The sequence below is a fragment of the Vombatus ursinus genome, unplaced genomic scaffold (genome assembly GCF_900497805.2).
Source record: "Vombatus ursinus unplaced genomic scaffold, bare-nosed wombat genome assembly UNPS02007284.1, whole genome shotgun sequence".
In the NCBI taxonomy this organism is placed as follows: Eukaryota; Metazoa; Chordata; class Mammalia; order Diprotodontia; family Vombatidae; genus Vombatus; species Vombatus ursinus.
This window is the reverse complement of record NW_020947062.1, coordinates 11,092,865-11,116,331: the sequence shown is the minus strand read 5'-3', so window position 1 is coordinate 11,116,331 and position 23,467 is coordinate 11,092,865. Positions and strand designations below refer to the sequence as shown.

The following is a 23,467-nucleotide window of genomic DNA, read 5'->3' as shown; positions in this document are numbered from 1 at the left end:
TCACCATTTAGCCTAGAATTGGAGGTCTAAAGTTTGAAATTCTTTGGTAGAAGGCATTGTATATATAAAAACATGGAAGATTGTCTTTGGGAATATTCATTATCATTTCCTCTCTTTTAACAGCCGGATTCTGATTCCACCAAACACTCTACTCCATCAAACAGCTCCAATCCGAGTGGTCCCCCCAGCCCCAATTCTCCACACAGAAATCAACTTACTCTAGATGGACTAGATCAATCAACCTGTGATGCCTAACACTCCAGCCTCCAGTGCTTCAGTTCCACGTTCCCAGCACTGCACCGAGTATTCAAAGCAGGCGGAGCAGGCATGTCACCTGAATGCCAAGACTGATACTCAGTCACTAGTGTTGCACAAGAAAATAAATATCCAGATTGTAGATAAGAAAATGGAAATGAAAACAAATTATTATTACAATAATAATCACTTTTTTTGCAACGTTGGGCAGTTGCGATAGTTAAGATGTATTCATTTCTGCACAGCTGTGATATAAATCTGTTACATATAACCATTAAAGAAAACCAATAAATAATCTCTTCTGCCAAGAAAGAAATAGAGGGGAAAATACTGGTAGTGTGGATGCTAAACAGTATTGACAATATTATTTTTCTATAGAATGATGTAATGTCTCATTAGCTGGAAATCCTTTTAGACAAAATAAAGACCTTTGCATAGGAAATACACACAAAGGACCTGTTACATCCTCAGATAAATATACTTTTCCCTTTTTTCTGTAACTCTTTCCTAAAACTTTAGGAAAATAATAGGAAACTGTACATTGTTCCCAGCATCACTAGAATCATGAAGTCAAAAGAAAGCTAAGGTTAATTTGTGGCCTTTCAACTCATTTAGCCATTATGTATTCAGCTGCAGAAACATCTTTCTACCAACTTTTTAGTCATGTATATAGAACTGTTACCAGTAACATCTCCCCCCTTCCCCTTTTTACCCTGCTACCTTTTTATTTCATCCTCATTGGCACTGATCAGGACTTTAAAGATGTCAGAAATACTGTTGTGAAAATTTTTATCCTTTATTTCTCACTTCCTTTTTTTTGGAGGAGTAGTGCTCTCTTACACACATATACATATGTATTTGTGAATGTGTGTGTATGAACACCCAGTGAACACCCACAGATGAAGCATCTGTGTTCGTGGTTCCTTACAAGGGTCAAATGAGAACAGCTTAGAAATGAGAGAGAGCAGCTCTTCTCATTTATCATCTTTCACCTGCATGGAGACCCCATGATTACTAAACAAGTATTGATCATGTAGAAAAACACACAGCACCCTCCTAAAGACTTCCTATGGCCCATGTGCAGTTGTGGTGTTTTGTGTGGCTATTTAATCTCACACTTCCTTATATTCTCCATTTAGTGACCATATTTGTGACCTCATCTCATTAAAAGCTTGTAATTAATCCCGTGGCTGGCATGTCCAGTTTTTCATTGACCTGTTAGTGTGCCTTTTACCCCAATATGACAGTTGGATGTCACTTATTGAAGATTTGGTTTTAATGGGCTAATAATGCGACACCACTGGCTTTTCCCCCCCAAAACACTGTTTATGATGTGCACTTGTTTTTAGTTGAAATTGAGTGTTCTAGTCCACATTTAGTCCTGTAACATTAAGTGTCTGACAGACAGTACTGGCTCTCTCTTCAGATTCTCCATAAAGGGGCTCCTTTGGAGCTGGACACTACTGCTTTGGGGGGTGGGGGGGAATCTGGTTTTTACTTTTTTAATGTAAGTCTGAGTCTTTGTAATTATTGAACTGTGAGAACATTTTTGAACAATTTACTTGTCAATAAAGCAGAAGAGGGAGGTTTTAAAGTTCATAGTGGTCTGTCTTGACATAAAAACCTACTGCATGAACTCAACAGACATTTACTAAGCCCCTACTATTTGCAGGGTATATCATACCTGAGTTGCCTAATGAATTCACCCTGCAAGAAATTCTGGTCTGCATTTAGAAAAGTAGTTCATATTTCTGTAAAAAGTTAAGGTTTTAGAAGTATTTTCCTTACAAGAATTCTTTGAGGTAAGTAGTGCAAATACTATTATCCCCATTTTGATGATAAAGAAACTGACATTAAGAGAGATTGTTTTTCCAAAGTGAGGAACCAGACTTTAGGTTAAATTACTTCAAGATCACTACTCTATACTGAAGATAGCAAAGAATCCCATCTCAGAGAACTGGGAAGATTCATTATTCATTACTTTGTAAAGAAGTATCTGGCTTCTTATTTTAAAAGAAAATATTTGGTAAGAGATGAACCTGGTAGTCTCTGTTCTGTTCTGGAGTTGAAAGAGATCTGACTGCGGTGGAAACTTAAACAGATTTCGAATGCTGGAAAGAGACTTTGGAAAATATTTGAAAATAATAGGAAATTCACACCCCTTCTACAAATACCTCCTTAAAAAAAAAAAGTCCTACCTTTGGTTTCTAATACACTTTAAGGTTTCCAAACATTTAATTTATTCAAGGTTCCTGTTAATTTGAATAATTCCTCTACCAACAAAGATAGCCACCTTTAGACAGCGCAGTAGAAAATCATGCTGGGGATAAAAATAAAAACACAGCCCCTCTCCTCAAAGGAACTTATAGTCTTAGCAGGGAAGACAGCATACTGTGGGAGCAGGATTCCAAAGAAGTCCAAAAGAGTAGTTGGTGGGAAGTGGGGGGAAGACTGCTGAGCCCCTGGGGTCCATGGAGTCGATAACAATTTGAATGTAATTGATTTCTAGTACTATGTATTTTATGCCTTTAAAAACATTATTCTGAGAAGGGCTCTATAGGCTTCACTAGGCTACAAGGAACATTCAGGAAAAGGGTGCTGTACCTATACCCTTCTAAGTGGAATGTCAGAGAACGTCCTCCAGAACAACCAAGCTGTTCAGTTTCAGAACACCACTCTAGGACTGGACTGGGCTGGCCTGAGTGCAGAGAGCCTACTGGAGTCAGGCCTAGACTCCTAACCACACTAAACCTTGCCAGGTACCCTGGCCCCTGCTTTTCATTTCTTACTCACGGAATAGTAATTTAATCAATACTACCAGTGTTTCCGGAAGTGTGTCCATTCAAGTGGCTCCAGCTCATCCCTGTGGTATGCCAAACCAAAACACTTCCCTAGCCACTATTCCCCTACCTGTGTGGTCTCCCCCATTAGAATGAATAAATTTCTTCAAAGAATACGCAAGAGAAAGGCCATCTGATAAGCAGGTAGAAGAAAACTACACTTCTGATGCCTCATTGTGATTTGGAAATGACCCTGAGCCAGAAGAACGTGAGCTCTGGGAAGGTTTTCTGTGAGGACTGTGTCTTGTTTAGGTCTAAGCCTTGTTAACAGCGAAGAGGTCTATTGCTACGGCCCTGGGCAAAGGGAATGACTGTTTTGGCCACATCAACCCAAGAAACATGAAAACAGAAAACATCCCTCATCTCTAGGCTCAGACTAAGGGGCCCTAAAGTTTCCAAATCTAAGCCTTGACTGAAATTTCCAAAGCCAAGTCTGAGTGAGTGAATGAATGAATGCAAATGCACTTTTAGGCACTTATGATATGGTAAATGTTGGGAATACAAAAAGGAAAAATCAAGACCGCCCCTGCCTTTAAGGAGTTTGCATGTTAATAAGAGGAAACAACACATAATAAGGGAAGTGACCCCAGAAATGTGTTCTGGTCAAGGAAGTAACGGTAGTCGGGGAAGGTAGTCTTAAGACAGTGTTAAAGGTGGAAAGGGCAGCTCTCTGGCACAGTGGATGGAGAGCCAGACCTGGAATCAGAAAGACTCAACTTCACCAGTTCAAATCTGGCCTCAGACACTAGCTGTGTGACCCTAGGCAAGTCACTTAATCCTGTATGCCTTAAGTTTCCTCATCTGTAAAATGAGTTGGCAAAGGAAATGGCAAATCAGTCCAGTATTTGCTGAGGAAACCAAATGGGGTCCTGTAGAGTCAGATGTGACTGAACAACAGCAAAAGGTGGGAAAACAAGGAGAAGAGATGCAAAGCATAACTATGGCCATGCAGTGGTGGGGTCTGGGTCTGGCCAACTATGGTGAGGTGGAATTGTAGTGCAAGTCTACGCAAGGATTCCCAAAAGTCTTGGTGCAGGTTTAGTTTTAATAGCTTGAAAGTAGTTTGTTGTTATCCCTTTGAAGTAAATATCCTTTTGTAAAAGATAATCTAAGTGGCTAAAAGGAACTTGGACCCCTAAAATTAAGGGAAAAGTCAGTGGAGCCTTTTAACGGTGGCATATTCCATCAATCTGTCTCAGGGTACTAGAGAACGCTAGGGTGGTTGGAGGTGAAATATAACACGCCTGGCCCTCGGACAGTGGTGACCAGAGACTAATTAAAGACAATAGGGAAAAACTGGAGTCCGTGGGGGTGAGTGGGGAGGGGGGAGCAGCTTTAAACTTCAATAGCTTAAAACAGCACCCAGACTTCTGGGACACCCTGTATATATAGCCCTAGGATCTCTTCTGTGCAATTAGTCACAAATAACCAGCTGCCTATTGAACATCTCAAACTGCATGTCCTACAGGCTCCTCAAACTCAAGTTCAAAAGAGAATTCATTATCTTACCCCCCCAAAAAAACCTTTCCCTCTTCCTACCTTCCCTATAGCTGTCAAAGGCACCATCCACCTCCTAGTTACCCGGGCTGACAATCTCTGCATCATCCTCTACTCCTCAGGCTCACCTCAAAGATCTAGTAGTTGCTGACTCTGGTTTCTACTTTCACGTCTCCTGCATCCGCTTTTCTCCACTCATGCAGCCTCTCACGCCTTGTGCCTGGGGTATTCCAATATCTTTCTAACTGGTTTTTCTGTCTCCAATCCCTCCTTATTCCATTCCATCTTCCACTGAGCTGTCAAGGTCTTTTTTTAAATGTAGGTCTGACCATGTCACACCTCCTCCCCCTTAATGAGTTCTAGTTGTTTCCCATTGCTTCCAATGAGTCTCTGGTCCCCACTGTCTGAGGGCCAGGTGTGTTACATTTCACCACCACCCTCTCACCAGTAACCTCCAGTACTCTGAAGGGGTTGGGGGAGTCTGCTGGTTAGAGACTCCACTGACACCCCCCCAAATTTTAGGGCTCCAAGAATCTCAGTCCCTTTTAGCCACAGATTATCTTTTACAAAAGAATATTTTCTTCAAAGGAATGATGACATACAAATTTTCCTTCTCCCAACATGTTACCCCAAGATCTCAGTCTCTGGGGAGGGGAGTGGAACTAGCCTAACTGAATTTAGCTCAATTCCTACATAGTATTAGTTGTACCAAATTCAAATCCCTCCACCTGCCTTGTGTCCCAGGACCCTGGCTTCCCAGCTGAGCTAGTTTCAGTATCTGGCCCCCAACGTCCCTATAGCTTCCTGGGGCAGGGATTCTACTCCCTTAACCTAGAACTGAAAAGGACAAATGAAACATCAAAAACCCAATCATGTTTCTCAGACCACATCATCTTAGGGGAGGGAGAAGTGGACCTCAAGCCCTTTCTCAGCTTACCATATGGTGCCACTTAATGTAGGAAAATGAGTCCTTTGTCCCTGAACCAGGCAAGAAGAGAGAAACTGCCTCAGTCAGACAGAGTTAAAGACACAACCAGCTCCATCTACATGGACAATGCAAAGAGGCTTCTTTTAACCACCTGGTAAGCCAAATAGTGTGACCACATGAGCCATTTCTTCAGTCTCCCAGAAGTAGGTCTTTGGCATCTCCCATATGAGTGCCTCAATTTTAGGTGGTCAGGGCATGTGCCAAATCCCATTACATTACACTCCTAGTAAAGCAATCTACCCACCCACTCCATTGTAGGCTCCTTCTCTTTTTGGTGAGTTCCTTCTGTGGTCTCCATTTTGGAGAGGTGCCCAAAATGGACATAATTCATTACCCTCCCAGTTCTGACTCAATTTTGACACCCCCACCTCCTTCAGGAGGCTTTATCTGGTCTCCCAACTGCTAATGCTTTCTCTTCTCATATTGCTTTCCTTCTACACTGCATATATCTAGTTATTTGTATGTTGTATGTTATCAGAATGTTAGCTCATAGAGGGCAAGGTAAGTTTTTTCTTGTCTTTCTTGAGCCCAGCACATAGTAAGTGCTTAATGAATACTTGTTGACTTATTTTTCTCCTTGACCAGGGGAAATCCCAGGAAATATTAAAAAATATAGACTTCTTATCACTTCAGAAAAATCAGAATTCTATCATACCACCAGATTTTCTTTTCTCCACCCTCCCACACACACACATAACACAAATGTATATCTATCTTGTTTCCAAAAAATATATCTAAGAGTTAAGAGCTTACTAGGATCAACACCAAAGATTCAGGACCACCATGGAGCCAGCTGTGGCCAGCTGCCAGCCTTATTGATCACTATCAGCACTGGGAACATGGGGCAGGGAGCGCATGAATCTTAGGAGCCAATTCGCTAAGAATTCATCCCTCTTGTCCAGTCCCCTTCCTTCTGGTCCTTGCTCAGCCTCTGGCCTCAAGTACAGAAACAGGAAACCCCCAAATTCAACAATTATTCTCACCATTTGTCACCTACCCAAGATTTATCTGGGGCCATATGAGCCCTCCTTTTATCTCACATTTGATGGAACGGGGATTACGATTCCCTCTTCTGAAAAATGAGACATACTCCACATTCTCCATATCATCAAATGAGAAGAGTATGAAAGCCTTTGTAAACCAAAGAATTATACTACTCTCTTGGGTACTTCAATGGAGACCCCCTCCAGGTCGGAATGGATCCACTAATCATCGCTTTTTAGATTCATTCTTCAACCACTTTGGAATCTGCTGAAATGTTCTACGTTCCAACCCACCTCCTCTCCAACTCACTTTGCTCCATCTTGTCCAGAAGGTTTGCATAAGAGATTGTCAAATTCATTACTGAATATCAGGTAAACATACACATCCACAGCAGAGACAACATGGGGTTTGGGGGGGGGGGTACATTCCCCCCAGCCCTAAAAGGAAATATTTCTTCATCATCTGGAAGGGAAACAAAGATTATGTGATTCAACCTCTTCATTTTACAGAGGAGGAAACTGAGACCCAGAGAAGAAAAAAGACTTGCCTAAGGTCACACATATGCACACACACACACACACACACACACACATACACACATTCATTCACTTGGCTTACGATCCTAGTAACCCTGATGGAAAAGGAAAAAGAGGTGAATCTGTCTTCTCTACTGGGGTAACCTAGAGGGAACCCTGAATTCTCAAGGGTTCAGTGAGGAGAGCCACTGCTTACCTTGCTAGCAAGGCTTGAGGTATGGGTTTGACTACAGCCTGCACTATTGCCTCCTGTCACTGCCATCCCAGGGCAGGTCACCAGAAGATGCATTTTATGGCCATGGTAACTCAAGTAGACGACCTACATTCTGAGGTATGGGAAAGATCATTTGATGTTCAGTTATGTCCAATTCTTCATGACCCTATTTGGGGTTTTGTTGGTAAAGATACTAGATTTCCTTTTGCCATTTCCTTCTCCAGCTCATTTTAAAGATGAGAAAACTGAGGCAAATAGGGTTAAGTGACTTGCCCAAGGTCACACAGTTAGTTAAGTGTCTGAGGCCAGATTTGAACCCAGAAAAAGCCTTCCTGACTTCAGCCCCAGCACTCTATTCACTGCGCCCCCCACCTGCCCCAGATAATAAGATCATAGATTTAGAGCTGGAATGAACCTCAAAAGTTCTGAAAAAACACCCCCCCCATTACAGATGAGAAAACGGAAGCAAACAGAGGTTAAGTGACTTGTCCAAGGTTATAGCTAGTAAGCATCTGAAATAAGATTTGAACCCAGGTCTTTCTGACTCGATTTGAATTGCTAGAAACAGCCTACTCTCTGAGGACATCATGACTTCTCTACTTAATAAAGTTTTGGTATTATTTTTATGACCACCCTTTTGGTAGAACAGAACCAGGGAGAAGTGACTTAGCCCTCCAGCTAACTCTTCCTCAGTATTCAGAAAATATCAAACTGTGTTGCCAATCAGACATTTTTTATTGAAAAAGGCCAGCTCTGATTCTTTCTCTAGCCCTTCCCTGGATAATGGCAAGGCTAGCACTGCCCCCACCATCTGTCTGCAGGGCACCTCCAGGCAGAAGTCTCTTTCCCTGTCCCTGGCCCTCCCCCGCTCCATTGGTTGAAGGATGGGTCACACTCCCTTGATGTAGTTTCTTCCCTGGGAACTCTGAGCCACCATCAGAGCTGGAGGGAAACAAAGATCATTTTGCAGAGGAGGAAACTGAGGCCCAGAGAAAGGAAGACACACAGTGAGTCAGCGTCAGAACTTGAACTCAGATTTCTCAATATTCAGTCAAGGTTGAGAGAGAAAAAGAAGTAATTCCTGTGGGGAAAAAATTGATAGCTATCTACTACATGGAGATGAGGGGCAACCAGGGGTGTACCCTGGGCTGAGGGAACCAAATCAAGGGATGCTGGACTCATGGAAGACTGGATGGCTTGGTCTGAAAGCTGGGAGGCCTGGCTTCTATTTTAAGACATGCTTTGTGGTGTGCCCTGTTAGGAAAGTGCATGGACGGTGCCCTATGCTGGGGAAAGATGAATGAAGGGTAGTTCATCATCATGGGAGACATCCTACTCATCCATCCATCCATCCAGAGAAACTCAGGTTGTCGGGGTTGGGGTGGGGAGAGCCCTGGGCTAGGTGTCATGGTGGAGACGAGGCAAGAGACAGAAAACGGCTGCCATCAGCTCAGTTGTTCCCTCCTCCCCACACAGGCCAGGGTCCCAGGGTCTCACGGAACCAAGGGCCAAAGGTGGGAGGGCCTTAGACATCTGCTTCAAACAAGGGATTAGTGAAGTAGCTGCCACTATCCCTGCTGGGGCTCGTTGGAGAAGAGGCGTCTTCTGAAACCTAAGGGTAAGAGAGACCAAGAGAGGAAGAGATGAAGGGGGAGAGAAACAGAGGGAAGTGCAGAAAGAGTAAGAGGAAGGAGAAACAGGAAGACACAAGGATGTAGAAAGATAACAGATACTGGGAGAGAGACAGAGCCGTACACAGAGAAACAAATAAGAGACAATCCCAGAGAGACACAGAGACAGAAAACAGAGTCAGAGAAAGGGACGCCCACCCACTCACCCAGACAGAGAGACAACAAGGGGCGGGGGCGGGGTGGAAAAAGCCGTGGGTGACGGGGACCACAGAGGCACTTAGCACCGCCATCCTCTGGTAATCTCTATCTCTTCTCCACAACCCATCGCTTCCCCCCAGGGCCTCAAGGACAACCTCACTTCCTTCCCAGCTGTTCAGAAACCAAAATTCTTGGCCAGACACCATGACCTCAGTGACCCAGCCTTGTGGCTAGAGACACCGTCCAAGAAAGTAGGGCAGAACTACCTCCCGCCCCCTTCACCCTGGAAGTTTTGGATGAAGGGGAATGAGATTGGGGTAAAGGAGAATGGAGAGAAATCCGATGGTTCCCTGCCAAAGATCAGAACAGTCTCTCCACAATCCCATCTCTATCCAAAACACTGATCTGGGGCCCAGGGCAAGGAGAAGGGAGGCAGACCTGGAAGGGGCCACCCGTTATTTCCAGGGCTGATTCCCAGCTACGTGGTCCTCAGTGACTCCCAAGTTTGACTCTCCTAGACATGGGATGACCTGTGACTTCCTCCTAAATCTGACCACCAATAACTTCTGGGTTTCCCCCAAACCTTCGGCGACTAGAGACTTGACCTCTGTTCTCTTATTCTTTGAAGTTACATGACCATGTAATTCACTGTGGAAACATCTGCTCACCGCTTCCACGGCAGGGCCGGGGTCCAGAACGGAGGGAGGGACCGGATTGCCGAAAATGGGGTTGTCGAAGCTTTGGTTCCCTTGATCTGATGCAGGTTCTGATCTCTGCCACAGAGTGGGGATCGGCAGAGGCCACAGCCTGTAAGCCAAGAAGAACATTGAATGTCAGATGAGCCTGGAAAAAGAGGATGCTTGCAGGGGCCCTCGTGACCCCCCTGCCCAACTCAGTGTCCTCCAGCAATAAGAACCAGGGACACCAGAGAGGCAGACTTCAACTCTGTGACTCATTGGATGCCTGACCCTGGGCAGGCCTTGTCCTTCTCTGAACCTCAGTTTCCTCTTTTGTAAGATACAGATAATTAAAGAATTAGTAGCTAGAAGAAGAAGTCTTATCTCGTCAGACACCTTTCATTTTACAGATGAAGGAATTGAGGTCCAGAAAGGGAAAGGTCAGCTCCAAAGTTCCTCTGATTAAAAAGGAAAGAGCCAGGATCCAAACCCAGGTCCTATCATCTCAAAATCCTCTGCCCTTTCCACCCTTCATTCTTTGGGGAAGTGAAGATGGAGACAGTAGGAAGAGACATGGAAATAATAATAGCACGCATTTGTTTAGTGCTTTAAATTTTGCAAAATATTTTACCTATGTCATCTCATTTCATCCTCATAACAACCCTATGTAAGGTGCTATTATTATCCCCATTTCGCAGATATGGAAACTGAGGATAAAAGCATTTGAATGACTGCCTAGGGTGATAACAGTTAGTGTCTGAGGGCACTCTAGCCACTTCACTACCTAGCTACCCCAAAGTGAGAAATCACTGTACCTAGATGGGAAAGCTCCTGTACCCTGTAATCATGTTGTAAGCTATACAACACAGCCTATATAGGTGTGAATTGAGTGGGAAAGGAAATGTCTCGTTTCCCTTGAGTCTCTCTGCCTTATCCTCACTGTTTCCTAAGGCTCATGTACTTACTGCTATTCCAGGCTTATTCTAAGACCAGGAATCGAATCTTTCAGCAAGTTCATTCCTGAGGTCCCCTTCATCACCATCACTACTCAGTGACCTTGGGTAAGTCACTTAACTTTTGAAAGGCCTTCTGATCATTCCAAATCCAGTGGGTTCACTCTGGAAAAATGACTACCCCATTCCAACCCTCATCCACACTACACATACTACTAGCCACCTTCCTAATGTGTGACTCTGGCTATGTTACTCTACTGCTCAAAAACTTCAGTCGCTCCCTATTACCTAAAGCAATGGTTTTGAAGTTTGTGGACCAAGGATTCCTGGGAGGTCATGGAGGTCAAGGGTCCAAGAATAATGGGAGCATATTGAGCCCTTTCCTCCCTTCCCTATTTAGGTCACATATTGCAGAATAATTTAAGAACAGTATTTTTTTTTGTTTTGGTGAGGTGATTGGGGTTGTGACTTGCCCAGAGTCACACAGCTAGGAAAAATATCATATATCTGAGGCCAGATTTGAACTCGAGTCCTCCTGACTTCAGGGCCAGTGCTTTATCCACTGCACCACCTAGTTGCCCCAAGAATAGTCTTTTAATCTGAAGCCCTTAGTCTTACCTAGATGAAAATTCTTATCTGTCTTAACTATTTATTAAATAGTTAAATATTTGTTAATAATAAATAATTAATAGTTAAATATTTATTAAATTTTAAATAGTTAAGTATTTATTAAATATTTACTATATTATTCCAAGATAATACCCTCAACTAAATCTGGTTTCCTCCCTTATCAAAAGATAATCACTTTCTTTGAGGAATTTGGGTAGAAAACCTAGGGAGAAACTCCTTTCTCCCTGAAAGAATTAGGGGGAGGGTGATTGTACAAGGGTAAGAAACCCTTGACTGATCCCCTAAAAAATGCCTCTTCTTTTTTTGTGCTTTGACCACATTGGAGCAATGATCAGATTACGAGAAGGAAGACGTCTCTGTGGCTTCAGTTAATGGAAGTATCTCTTGAGTTCTTTGGCCAATGGTCACCTTCCGCCATTTAAAAAGTGTTCAAAGAAGAAATGAATGGTTTCAGGAGAACGATTCCCTGGGGAGTTCAGACATTCTAAATTTTTTAAAAGACTAAGCATCCCTATCTCACCCAGGTTGGACATGCAAAGGCCACTTATGGGCCCACACCCAATCTGATCAGCACAAAAGCTGCCCCAAACTTTTTATTTGCTCTATGGTGTGACCTGAGCCAGACCATATCCCTACCTCCAACCCCACTGCAGCTCAAGAGATCCTCCAGCCTCAACCTCCCCAGGAGCAGAGATTCTCAGGCACGCGCCACCATGCCCAGCATGCAGACACCAAAAATGACTACTGTTCAGAGACTTTTACTAAGCTCTGACCCTTGGCTAAGTCTTAACTGGAGTTTTGTCTGTTGTTTGAGATTATAAATCATAATTCCAAAAATGGCTTGTGTGAGAGATTTTTCAAAGGCCCTGGGGATACGGAGGTGGAGGGGAAGGGAAAATGGGAAATAACTCTGCCAGTATTTGGACCTGTCTCTAAGCAGCAATGTTTAGAATTAGTTTAATCTAAGTTAACAAAATTGTTTCTGGCAGGCAGTGCCTAAAGCCCTGAATATAGAATTTTCTTCCACTCCACAAATAAGCAACTATACCTTCTATAAAACTGAGAGAATGTCTCAAACATAGATTGCATTGCTATTTTTTCAAATGTATAAAGATGCTAACATAATTAGTAAAAGACACTTCCATTTAATCTAATCTTAGAATTTGAATCCTAGCTACGCCATTTACTACCTTGATCTTGGGCAAGTAACTTAACCTATTTAGGCCTCATTTTCTTCATTTGTTAAAAAAAAAAAAGTGGAGGGAGGGAGAGTTGCACTAGAAAATCAGCAGTTATTAAGCTGTGGGTCACAACCCATATGGGGTCATGAAAAATTTGGCAACAGTAAAAGGTTTCTGAATGCACGATAACCAAAAATTAATAAAACATCAAATGTGTAATGAATCCAAGGTGTTTCTGGCAGTGCTTGTCCATGTCACTGCAGCCTTGGTTCTGAACACAAAGTATGCACACTTTGCACTGTGCATGCCCGCAGGCCACACAACACCAACTAATGCTGCCTACACACAAAAAGGGGTTGTAAGTGAAAAAAGTTTAAGAAGCCCTGCACTAGATGACTTCTGAGGTCTTCTACCTAAAATGACCCTATGGTCCTATGCTAATAGCACAACTCTCTATCACCTCTCACTCCTAAAACAGATATTTTCTTCCTGGCCCTCAAGTCCATTTCCCAGTCCTCATAGCTGCGAAAGCCCTCCTTCCCAAAGCTACCTTATACTATTTTTTTATATATGTTGTGTATGTGTATGAGTGTATACTATATTACCTATACTTATACATGTTGGGGTAGCTAGGTGGCACAGTGGATAGAGCTCTGGCCTTGGAGTCAGGAGGACCTTAGTTCAAATCCGGCTTCAGACACTTGACATTTACCAGCTATGTGACCCTGGGGAAGACACTTAATCCTGATTGCCTTATCAAAAAAAAAAAAAAAAAAAAGCTAAAATTTTAAAAAATGTATATACTTATACATGTTTATGTTGTCTTCCCAGATTATAAACTCCTTGAGGGCAGGCACCATTTCACTATTATCTTTGTATTCCCTTTGCTTAGCACAGTGCTTGGCAATGGTGGGCATTTAATAAATTCTTCTCGTTGATTGGGCTTACTTTCCTAACCAGTTCTAGGGTATACTGTCCACTCTTCTCAAATCCCTTACAACTTCATCCAGCTGTGGCTCCCACCGTTCCAAGCCCCCACCATCTGCCTTCTCCTTTGTATTCATACTGCTAAAGTACCACAGTCATGCTGACAAGGTCAGCCACAAATCTATGTCATCTAATCTCAACCGGGCCCTTGGTGTTCCACAATAATCATTCCATATATCCAAAGTCTCAACCAAACCAGCGTACTTGATGTTCCCCAAACTTGGCATCCTATATTCTTTGTGCCCTTCACCGGCTGTCCCCCATGCCTTGAATGAACTCTCTTTCCTTATCTCTGGCTTCCTTTGAGGCCCAACCGAAGTACCACCTTTATGGGGGACTGTCTGTTGTCCAACCTCTCTTCCCTCCTAATTCTTTCCTCAGGGAAAAAGGAATTTTCCTCCTGAATTTTCTATCCTATACCCCTGGCCAAAAAAGTGGCTATCCCTTTGGTAAGGGGAAAAATCAGATTTAATTGAAGGAATTATCTCAGAATTGCTAGTTAAGAAAGCCTGATAAGGGTTTCTCATCTAGGCAAGACCAAAGACTTCAGACTAAGGTACTGTCCTTATATTATTAGTTAGTACACTGTCCCTCCTCAAATTATTGTGGATCTACTTTTCTGTGTTATGTGTTCAACTTAATAGTTGTACCCTCTTGCCTACTACATGCAAGATTCTCCCTTTTCCAGTTGAATGTAAGCTCCCTGAGAGCAGGCAGTGACTGTTTTTCTATGTGGGAGCATCCATGATGTTTCTTGACATTAAAAAGGGGTCTTGATACTCAAAATGGATGACACCTCTGGCTTATAGGGTGAAATACAATTTTTCTAGTCAGATGTTGAGGACCCTCCACAGTTTGGCCAATCTACCTTTCCCGCTTCATCTCTGGAGGCTCACTCTCACACATGCTTCTTCTGCTCCAACCGAACTGGTCTCTTCATCTCCAGGACACACCAGACCCACTCCAGGCTCCATTGCTTTTCTGGCCTGGAATGTCCTGCCCCTTCCTTTCTGCCCACTTCAAACCTATGTGACTTACAAGTTTCTCCTTTTAGCAAGTGTTCCTTGGTAGCTCCAGCCCTCAGGGACCTCCCTCCTCTCAGAGCCTCAACAGCCCTGATATCTGTGCATGACATTTCATCATATGTCATATGATACTTAATTGTCTCTGTAGGGTGGGCTGTTTCTCCTTAGACTGTGAACTTCCTTAAGACAGAGCCCAGGTCTATTCTTTTTCCATCTCCCCTAGACTGGGAGTTCCTTGAGGGCAGGACCCTGGTTCTTACTTCTTCCTATATCCTTAGGAAAGACTGATATGGGATGAGCAGATAGCCCCACTGGTGGGACCCATCCTTACCTGACCCATCCAGTCCAGTGAAGGAGCAGAAGACCCCCAAGCAGAGCCATCAGCCCCAGGGCCAAGGCAATAGCCATGCCAGTCACCAGCCCTGAGGTCAGGCTCACTCTGGTCAGCCCAGCTGTGGAGCCAGTGCTGCCTGAATACTGCACATCCCCCCGCAGGAGTCCAAAGGCTGCCCCTGAAGAGGAGAGTAGAAACAGGACATGCCAGATGAAAAAGGGCTCCCTACATACCATGCCCTCCTCATCCAGGAAGTCTTCCCTGACTACCAGGAAGAGAGATCACTAAAGAACTGGGACTACCCCTGAGCACTAGGGGTCCTATGTCTGGTAAGGATGTTCTTCTGTTTAGAGAGGAATCCATCTAGGCTTCTGGGGAACTGTCCTACTCCAAGGATGGCAGCTGGACATTCTTCTCTGGCAGCCCCCTCCCTTTATTCTCCTGCCTTTCATGGCTCCTTCTGACTTTGATATCCTACATTCTCTTAATCTTAAGATTCTTTCAGCTCTGGCATGCTGTGTTCTAGAATGAGCTGCTGTGTGAAGATTCTGGAGTGCCCAGTGAATCCAGAGCAGAGCAGGTCACTCTGTATCTTCAGAAGGCTGCTCAAAGCCCTCCTCTTGTGTGGAATCCAGTGTCTCCACCCCTGTCACTGAATGGTTGAACTCTATGTAGGTCAGAGGGTGGAGGGCCAATCAATCAATCAATCAATACATATTTATTAACCCCTACTATGTATGTCAGGCGCATCTCCCATTGGCCTACCACTAACTGAGCTAGTGACATTGATAGAGAGGGTCTCTGTCCCATAACTATCTTGAGGCTTCATCAGTACACAAGCCCTTAGTCTGTTTTGCCTCCAATCTGGGTCACTCTCTTTGATCTTCCAAGGTGTGGGGAAGAAGATGCTCATTATTCAAGGTCCATTTTCAATCCCATCTTCTTTGTGAAGTCTTTCCTGATCATTGCGACCGCCATTGCGCTCTCATTTTCCATTCACTTCTCAAATTCTTGACTTCTGAAACAGATCTTTAAGGCTACCACCAATCCCCTAATGGCCTTTTCTCAGTCCTGAGCCTTCTTGACCACTCAGCACTGGTCACTATTGACCACTTCGTCTTCCTGGATGCTCTCTTCTCCTTTATCTTTTGGGTTGTCCTGGTTCTCCTCTCATTTAACTATGCCTCTCCAGTCTCTTTCTTGGGATTGTCATTCATGCCTTATGCCTGTAAGAGTGGGGGACCCCCAGGGCTCCCTTCTGGGCCCTCTTCTCTCCTTTCTTCACTCACTCCCTGAGAAATCTCATCAACATCCTCAGACTCAATTATCATCTTACCTCAAGTTCCTCATTTATAAAGTGGAAATAATAATAGCACCTATCTCCAGGGTAGGGGTGTTGTGGTGATAAATGAGGGGGCTGGACTGAATGACCTTTAGGTCCCGCCCAGCTCCAGATCTATGATCCATCAAGAGAAAGAGGAATGGATCATAGTACAAGAGGGAAATGGTAATTAATAGCTAGCATCTATATCATGTTTTAAGGTTTGCAAAGAGCTTTAAATGAATTATCTTATTTGACCCTCATAACAACCCTGTAAGGAAGGTGCTAGTATTATCCCCCATTTTATAGATGATGAAACTGAGGCCCAGAGTGTTCAAGTGACTTGCCTAAGATCACCCAGCTAATAAGTGTCTAAGGCAGGATTAGAACTAGATCTTCCTGATTTGAGGTTCAACACTCTTATCTACTGCACTACTTAGCTGCCTCTAACTGGAGGAAGGGCGGGAATATATCTCAGAGCCCAGGGAGCCCAGCAGGCTCAGAGGCTGAGGCCAGGAGACTCCAGGTTCCTGACTTAGGTCATAATGGTCAAAGAAGGTTAATAATAAAGTGAAAAATGAAAACCCTGGGCCTGAAGGCAAAGTCTCCTAGGAGACTGGCTCTAATACTAGGAGCTGGTGCCCAAGGAAGATGACCTGGATATAGGTAGCTCCAGACAACCAAGTGTCACTTGTCACTATGTTGCTTTCCTGCTCTGAGCCTCAGTTTTCTCCTCTGTAAAATGGGAATAATAATACCTGTCTTACCTTTCTCTGAGGAATGTTGTGAGACCCCAGTGATTGAGAAAGTTCTTTGGAAACTGTAAAGAGCCCCTCAGCACTTATGAGGAGTCATGAGAAAGCTTGCTGGTGGAGGAAGGATTGGGAGAGTCGCTGAAATGAAGCTATGAATTGGGAAAGTCAGTACTACAGGGAGACTGCTCTGATGCCCCTCTGGACCCAGAAGGACAGGGCAGGTGGGGCAGGGGGTGGGGAGGGAGGACAGTGGGGCCCGTACCTTGCTCAGCCACATCAGTGAGGATGGCTTGGGCCACATCTGCAGCTGCCTTTCCTGCCTCGGGCCCGGCTCCATCATCGGTCAGCACCAGCTGGATCTGGGTCATGGTCTCAGCCTGTCGCTTCCCACGTGCTGTGTACCCTGACCCTCGCAGTGTGGGCGTCCTGCGTACTTTTGAGATGGCCATGCGCACCCCCGGAGCCTGGGGCTGAGGATGGCATGGGATCAGCCTAGGGCCTGGGGTGGAGGAGGGTGGACAGGCTATCCTCTGAGAGAGTGATTAGGCTGTGGGGAGCTTGAGGGCCTGGGTGAGGTGTGAATAGATTGGTTCCTGGGGAGGGGGGGAGAATGTGGGACATAGGGTCAGATTGGAAGTCTGGGGAGAAGGGGGAGTCCTGAAGAGGGATATTCCCTGAATAGGGAATGAGGTTCAGCTTGGGGGAATAGAGGCAGTAAGTTTGGTAGTGAAGGATAACAGCCTAGTGACGTGGTCTGGGGTGGATAGGATGTCCTCTTTTGTTGAAGCAGGGCATTGAACTTTTTGCATGGACACTCTCAGGAAGGGTTAGAAGAGGTGACGAATCCTGGCCTGGGCCTCAGCCCTTAGGCTGGATCCCAGAAAACTTGATCGTCTCTCTCCAAAGGTTCTCCAGGGAACAAAGACTGGAAGAAGGGGTCAGTAACATATGAAAAGTAATCTCTGACCGCTCTTTCCTTATAGCTTTGTTGAAGAGAGGAAGGAATGAGGGAAGAAAAAAGAGACAAGCATTTATTAAGCACCTACCATATGCTAGGTTTGAGGCAGCTAAATGGCTCAATGGATAGGGAGCTGAGCCTACAGTCAGGAAGACTCAAGTTCAAATGCAGCCTCAGACACTCACTAGATGTGTGACCCTGGCAAGTCACTTAACCTCTGTTTATCTGAATCCACTGGTGAAGGAAATGGCAAACCGCTCCAGTATCTTTGCCAAGAAAACCCCATGGACAGCATTGGTGTGCTATGGTCCTTAGGGTCACAAAGAGTCAGACGTGACTGAATGATTGAACAACAAATATGCCAGGCACTGTGCTAAGTGCCTTACACACAACTCATTTGATCCTCACAATAACCCTGGGAGGTAAGTGTTACTATTTCTCCATTTTACAATTGAAGAAATTGAAGTAGACTGAGGTTAAGTGACTTGACCAAGGTTACAACAAGTGTCTGAGGGGAGATTCGAACTCAGTTCCTCCTGACTCCAGGCCAAGTGCTCTATCCACTACTCCACCTAGCTGCCTGGAGAAGACAGAGAGGAGAGAAGAGTGTAGGAGAAAAACTGAGAGAAAGAGAGGAGAGAACAAGAGAGAAGGAGAGATAAAAGGAGAAAGGGAGAAGAGGTGGTGGGGAGAGAAGGCATAGAGGGCTGGGAGGGAGGAAGGAAGTTTCCCCCAGTCTGGAGAGGGGTCAGTCCCCCTGGAATGAATTTCAGAAATGATGAACTGAGGGGAGGGGATGGATGGGGGATCCTGAGCCTTCTTCTGAATTGTACCCAGAGGTTGGATCTCAACTTTCTTTAAACATCCTAGTTCAGAGGAACCTGAGAGGCTTCCTGGGACAGTAGGGAAGAGCCTAGGGAAAGAGGCCTGGGGCCTGGCAGTCTTTCCCCCTCCCTAAGCCCCACCTCACCCCCAAATTCACACTACCAAGTCCAGGAAGGTATGTAACAGCCTCTGCTTGTACTGGTGGAGATCAAAGGCCTGGGTGTAGTTGAGGAAGAGCAGGGCTCCTGAGGAACAGGAAAAAAGGAAAACTGTGGACCCCTCCTCCTCTGGGGAGCCCACAGGGATTTACCCACCACTCAATCCATCTCTGTGTGCCTGCCCCCCCAGCTGTCCCCATGGCAGGTTTCTAGAAATCTCAGGGTGTATGTAAGAGCTAGGGTTGCTCTTGAAGAGATGAAAAAGCCCCAGGTTGGAAGTCAGGAGACCTGAGGTCTTGTACCATCTCTGGTCCTGATTTGCTGTGTGATTATGGACTTCCCCTCACAGAGTCCAATGTCTTCATCTGCGTAATGAGGGAGTTAGATTATCAGGGGTGGGGTACCTGCAGGCTCAAGGCTATGTGTGGCCCTCTAGGTCCTCAAGTGTGGCCCTTTGACTGAATCCAAATTTCAAAGAACAAAATTCCTTATATTGAGGGGACACATGTGGCCTCGAGGCTGCAGGTTCCCCACCCCTGGACTAGATCATCTCTGAGATCCAATGACTCTTCATAGATCTGGAGTTGATATATACCTAATCATGTACAACTTGTTCCCCCCTTAGAATGTAAGCTCCCTGAAGGCAATAAGGTTCTGTCAGGCTGGATTAATCAAAAGCTGGAATGAAGGTTGCCAGGAGAAATATCAATAATCTCAGATATGCAGATGATAACAATCTGATGGCAGAAAGTGAAGAATTAAGAAGCCTCTTGATGAGGGTGAAAGAGGAGAGTATAAAAGCTGGCTTGAAGCTTAACATCAAAAAAATGAAGATCTTGGCAACTGGTCCCATCACTTCCTGGCAAATAGAGGGAGAAGAAATGGAAGCAGTGTCAGATTTTATATTCTTGGGTTCAAGGACCACTGCAGATGGTGACTGTAGCCATGAAATTAAAAGATGCATGCTCCTTGGAAGGAAAGCTATGGCAAATCTGGAGAGTATACTAAAAAGCAGAGATATCACCTTGCTGACCAAGGTCTGAATGGTCAAAGCTATGGTTTTTCCACTAGCAACGTATGGCTCTGAGAGTTAGACTTTAAGGAAAGCTGAGCATTGCAGAATTTATTCTTTCAAACTGTGGTGCTGGAGAAGACTTTTGAGAGTCCCTTGGATAGCAAGGAGATCAAGTTAGTCAATATTTAGAGAAATTAATTTAGGTTCTTCATCAAAAGGTTAAATACTGAGCTGAAGCTTAAATACTTTGACCACATAGTGAGAAGATGGGACTCACTGGAAAAGGGAAAGGTTGGGAAAAGTTGTTGGGAAAGGTTGAAGGCAAAAGAAAAAGGGGACGGCAGAGGAGGAGATGGATAGATAGTGTCATGGAAACAACAAATATGAACATGGACAGACTTCAAGACATAGCGAAGGATAGAAGGGCCTGGTGGGCAATGGTCCATGGGGACACAAACAGTTGGACATAAGTGAAGGACTGAACGACATCCCTAGCGCTTAGCAAAGTGCCCAGAGAACGTAGCGAGCATGGAATAAATTCTTGTAGGTTGATTCTGTCTCTGACAGCGAATATCCTTCCTCTTGCTCTAGGAAGAGCTATCCTTGTCATACCCCATCTCAGGGTCCCCCACTTACCACAGACCTCACAGCACTGGCCTACGGGCTTCAGGGCTCCTTGGCAGGCAGGCTTGGGGCAGCGACCTCCAGAGGTCTGGAGCAGAAAGGCACAGATCCAGGCCTTGACCTGGAATGGCATTCATCAAGTACACTCAGCAAACACCCAGAATCCCTCGTGCCTTTGCTTGTGGATGTAGGGAAGGGGAGAAGGGTACACAGACAGAAGGTCCTCGACCTTGAGCCTCCAGGGAGTTCAGAACCTAGTCCAGGAGGAGGGGGGATAAGAGGTGGACAGGTAAAACCGTGGAGTAATAATGTGTAGTGTGAGCAAAGTCATGAGAGGAGGACAAAGCATGTGAGTGTTCAGAGGAGGGAGGAATCTAGTCAAGCTGGGGGAATTAGGGCAAGTTTCACAAAGGAAATGGAGCCAGAGCTAAGCCTTGGAGGACAAGAAGAATTTCAGAAGTCACATGGGGGTTGGAAAGGATTTGAGCGATGTGAGAAGGCATTCTTAGATGTTATTCTTTCCTTTCTTTTTGATCGTCATCCCCTTCCAGGTCCATCTCTTATCACTTCCCGCTTGGACAGCTATAGGGCTGTCTTCCCACCAAGTCTTCCCAAGCCAAATCAGCATGAACATACTCTCTGAGTCACCTTCCCAAGACAGATCTGACTATGCTACTAAATGACTCAAAAATCAATCAGGGACTACTCATTACATTCCAAATCTTCCCCAATCAGCCTTCAACCCACCTTTCTGGATTTATCAAATGCTACTCCCCTCACCTACTCCGCTCTAGCTCATCAAAACCAAACAATATATTGAACTTTTCTGATTGCATGTGCAATATTCCATACCCACAGTCTCCCACATCTGCAATGAAGGGAAAGGCACATTTTCTCAATGTTTTTCCAGGGCCAAGAAAAGCTATTATAATTATATAGTATTCAATTTTGTGTATCTTGTTGTTCTTTCTGAACTAAATGATTTCTAAGTTCTCTTTCAGCTCCACACTGAGATGGCAAGTGTAGGGGGCTCCAGGGCTCACCTCATCATTACCACACTCACAGCCCGAAGGGTCCTCACAGGGGTCAGGAGCCAACCTCAGAGAACCAGCTCCATGGAACTGCAACTTCCCAGTGCTGCTGGCCAGATAGGCAGCCAGCTCCCGGTCTGTGCTGAACTTCTGTAGGGCAAGGACCCCCCCATCCCCAGAATTACTGTAAACAATAATATTAATAATCCCTTTGACAGAGGGAGAAATGGAGACCCAGAAAAGTGAACAGAGGTAGTTGTCTGAAGTCATATAGCTAGTGAAGTTCCTTTTTGTGGAGGTAGGGAAGGGAAGAGAAACAGACAGACAAAGACACAGAGACAGAGACACAAAGACACAGAGAAAGACAGAAACAGAGAAAGAGAGTGGGAAGCAGGGAGAGAGGTGTGGAACAGAGGGGGAAGAGAGAGGGAAAGAGGGAAAGACAGAGGGAAGGAGGGGGGTAAAGAGAAAGACAGACAGATAGACAGATTCTGACTCAGTATAAGCTTATAGTTAAGTCTAGGGTTATCGGTCCATGGCTTGGTCCTCTTTTTTTCTACCCCTATTGCATGATCTACTCTTTTAGAACCCTTGCTCAAAATGAAGACTATTTAAAGGAGAAGGCAACTACTGAGATAATAGTTTGCCAGGCAGTTTGAGGCAGGGGAGAAAGAGAAAGTGGAAAGAGGATAAATTCACCAGGTCCCAATAGTAGCGACAGTCTGGAAATGGCAAAATTCCTGTCCAAGTAGATCCTTAAGTGGGCCAGTGAACCAAAAATGACTCCAACTGCTCTTGATTATATTCAATTCAGTGTAGCCGTGAGCTTCGTGTGCAATTAACTGGTCACTGATGAGGGTGCATGCCTGTACTTCTAGACCCCCTCCCCTTCAGGAGCTCAAAAGTTCTCAGGCTTCCCTTCCTCTCCCCTCCCCTCAATGCAATATCCTCCTCCCATTATCTTTCAAACCCTCTTTCCAGTAGGGAAAAATTATACTTCCTATTAGTAAGGGATGCTAATAAGAAGCCATACTAGTCAAAGGCTATCAGGACTAAAATCTTTATCTCCTGACTACCAATTTAGGGTTCTCTCCACTGCTCCACACTACCTTTTTATGTTACCCTAGTAAAGGATGCATTCCAGATGATCTTTATATGGGAGAGGATGGTTGAAGTTCTCACCACCTGGGGAAGGGAAACAGGTCCAGACCCCTGGTTTGTACAGTGCACGACCCAGAGACTCAACCCCACTCACCTGGCCCAGAATGGATATACTATGGAGGCTGATGGTTCGGCCACCAGCCCCCAGGTCCACACGGAAGGAGGTTTCTGGTGGGAAGATGACATCATCATGGCGACAGGGGATAAGTTCAGCATCCATAGAGAAGAGGTGATCACTGTTTTGTAGGTCTGTATGCCACAAGGAGGGGTCATACCAGCTATACCGATCGGCATTTAGGAAGTGGATGTTGTGATCTAAGAAAGAGGGGCAAAGACAATATTGCCAGTGTGGGCCAAGCCAGAGGCCCTGAGATTAAGATATGGGTGTTGTCCTGGCATCCCTGGTACTGAACAAGTCAGTCAACAAACAGTTACTAAGTGCTTGCTACTGGGCTCTGGTGATTCAAAAACAAAAATGAAGCCATTCCTGCCACCAAAGAGATAACATTATTTTGGGGAAGGCAATATGCAACAAATCTATAAGTATACAAAAATGAATATTAGCTAATTTGAGGGGGACAGGAGGAGAAGGTAGTAGTGGTTGGGGGCTTGGTTTCATGAATACAGGCACACTGATACACTGAGCTATAAATTGGTCCAAACATTGTGGAATTCTATTTGTATTTATG

At 44.8% G+C, this 23,467-nt stretch overlaps 2 protein-coding genes across 4 annotated transcripts in view; one reads left to right on the top strand and one right to left on the bottom strand.

Moving 5' to 3' along the window:
• CDC42BPB (CDC42 binding protein kinase beta) overlaps positions 1-1,852 on the top strand; it is a 145,650-nt gene extending 143,798 nt beyond the window's left edge. For both annotated transcript variants that reach the window (XM_027849062.1, XM_027849061.1), the window contains one exon: positions 124-1,852. In XM_027849062.1, the coding sequence (XP_027704863.1) occupies positions 124-255 (132 nt within the window). In that variant the 3' untranslated portion in view covers positions 256-1,852. The remainder of the gene's footprint in view (positions 1-123) is intronic.
• A 6,188-nt stretch (positions 1,853-8,040) lies between these two features.
• AMN (amnion associated transmembrane protein) overlaps positions 8,041-23,467 on the bottom strand; it is an 82,794-nt gene continuing 67,367 nt past the window's right edge. The window contains exons 5-12 of one of the 2 annotated variants that reach the window (XM_027849330.1): positions 22,873-23,093; positions 21,630-21,767; positions 20,599-20,707; positions 18,952-19,034; positions 17,269-17,476; positions 14,928-15,108; positions 9,812-9,950; positions 8,743-8,926 (exon numbers count right to left, since the gene is read on the bottom strand). In XM_027849330.1, the coding sequence (XP_027705131.1) occupies positions 8,840-8,926; positions 9,812-9,950; positions 14,928-15,108; positions 17,269-17,476; positions 18,952-19,034; positions 20,599-20,707; positions 21,630-21,767; positions 22,873-23,093 (1,166 nt within the window). In that variant the 3' untranslated portion in view covers positions 8,743-8,839. Of the gene's footprint in view, positions 8,927-9,811; positions 9,951-14,927; positions 15,109-17,268; positions 17,477-18,951; positions 19,035-20,598; positions 20,708-21,629; positions 21,768-22,872; positions 23,094-23,467 lie in introns of both variants that reach the window. The other variant, XM_027849331.1, reaches the window with a different exon arrangement.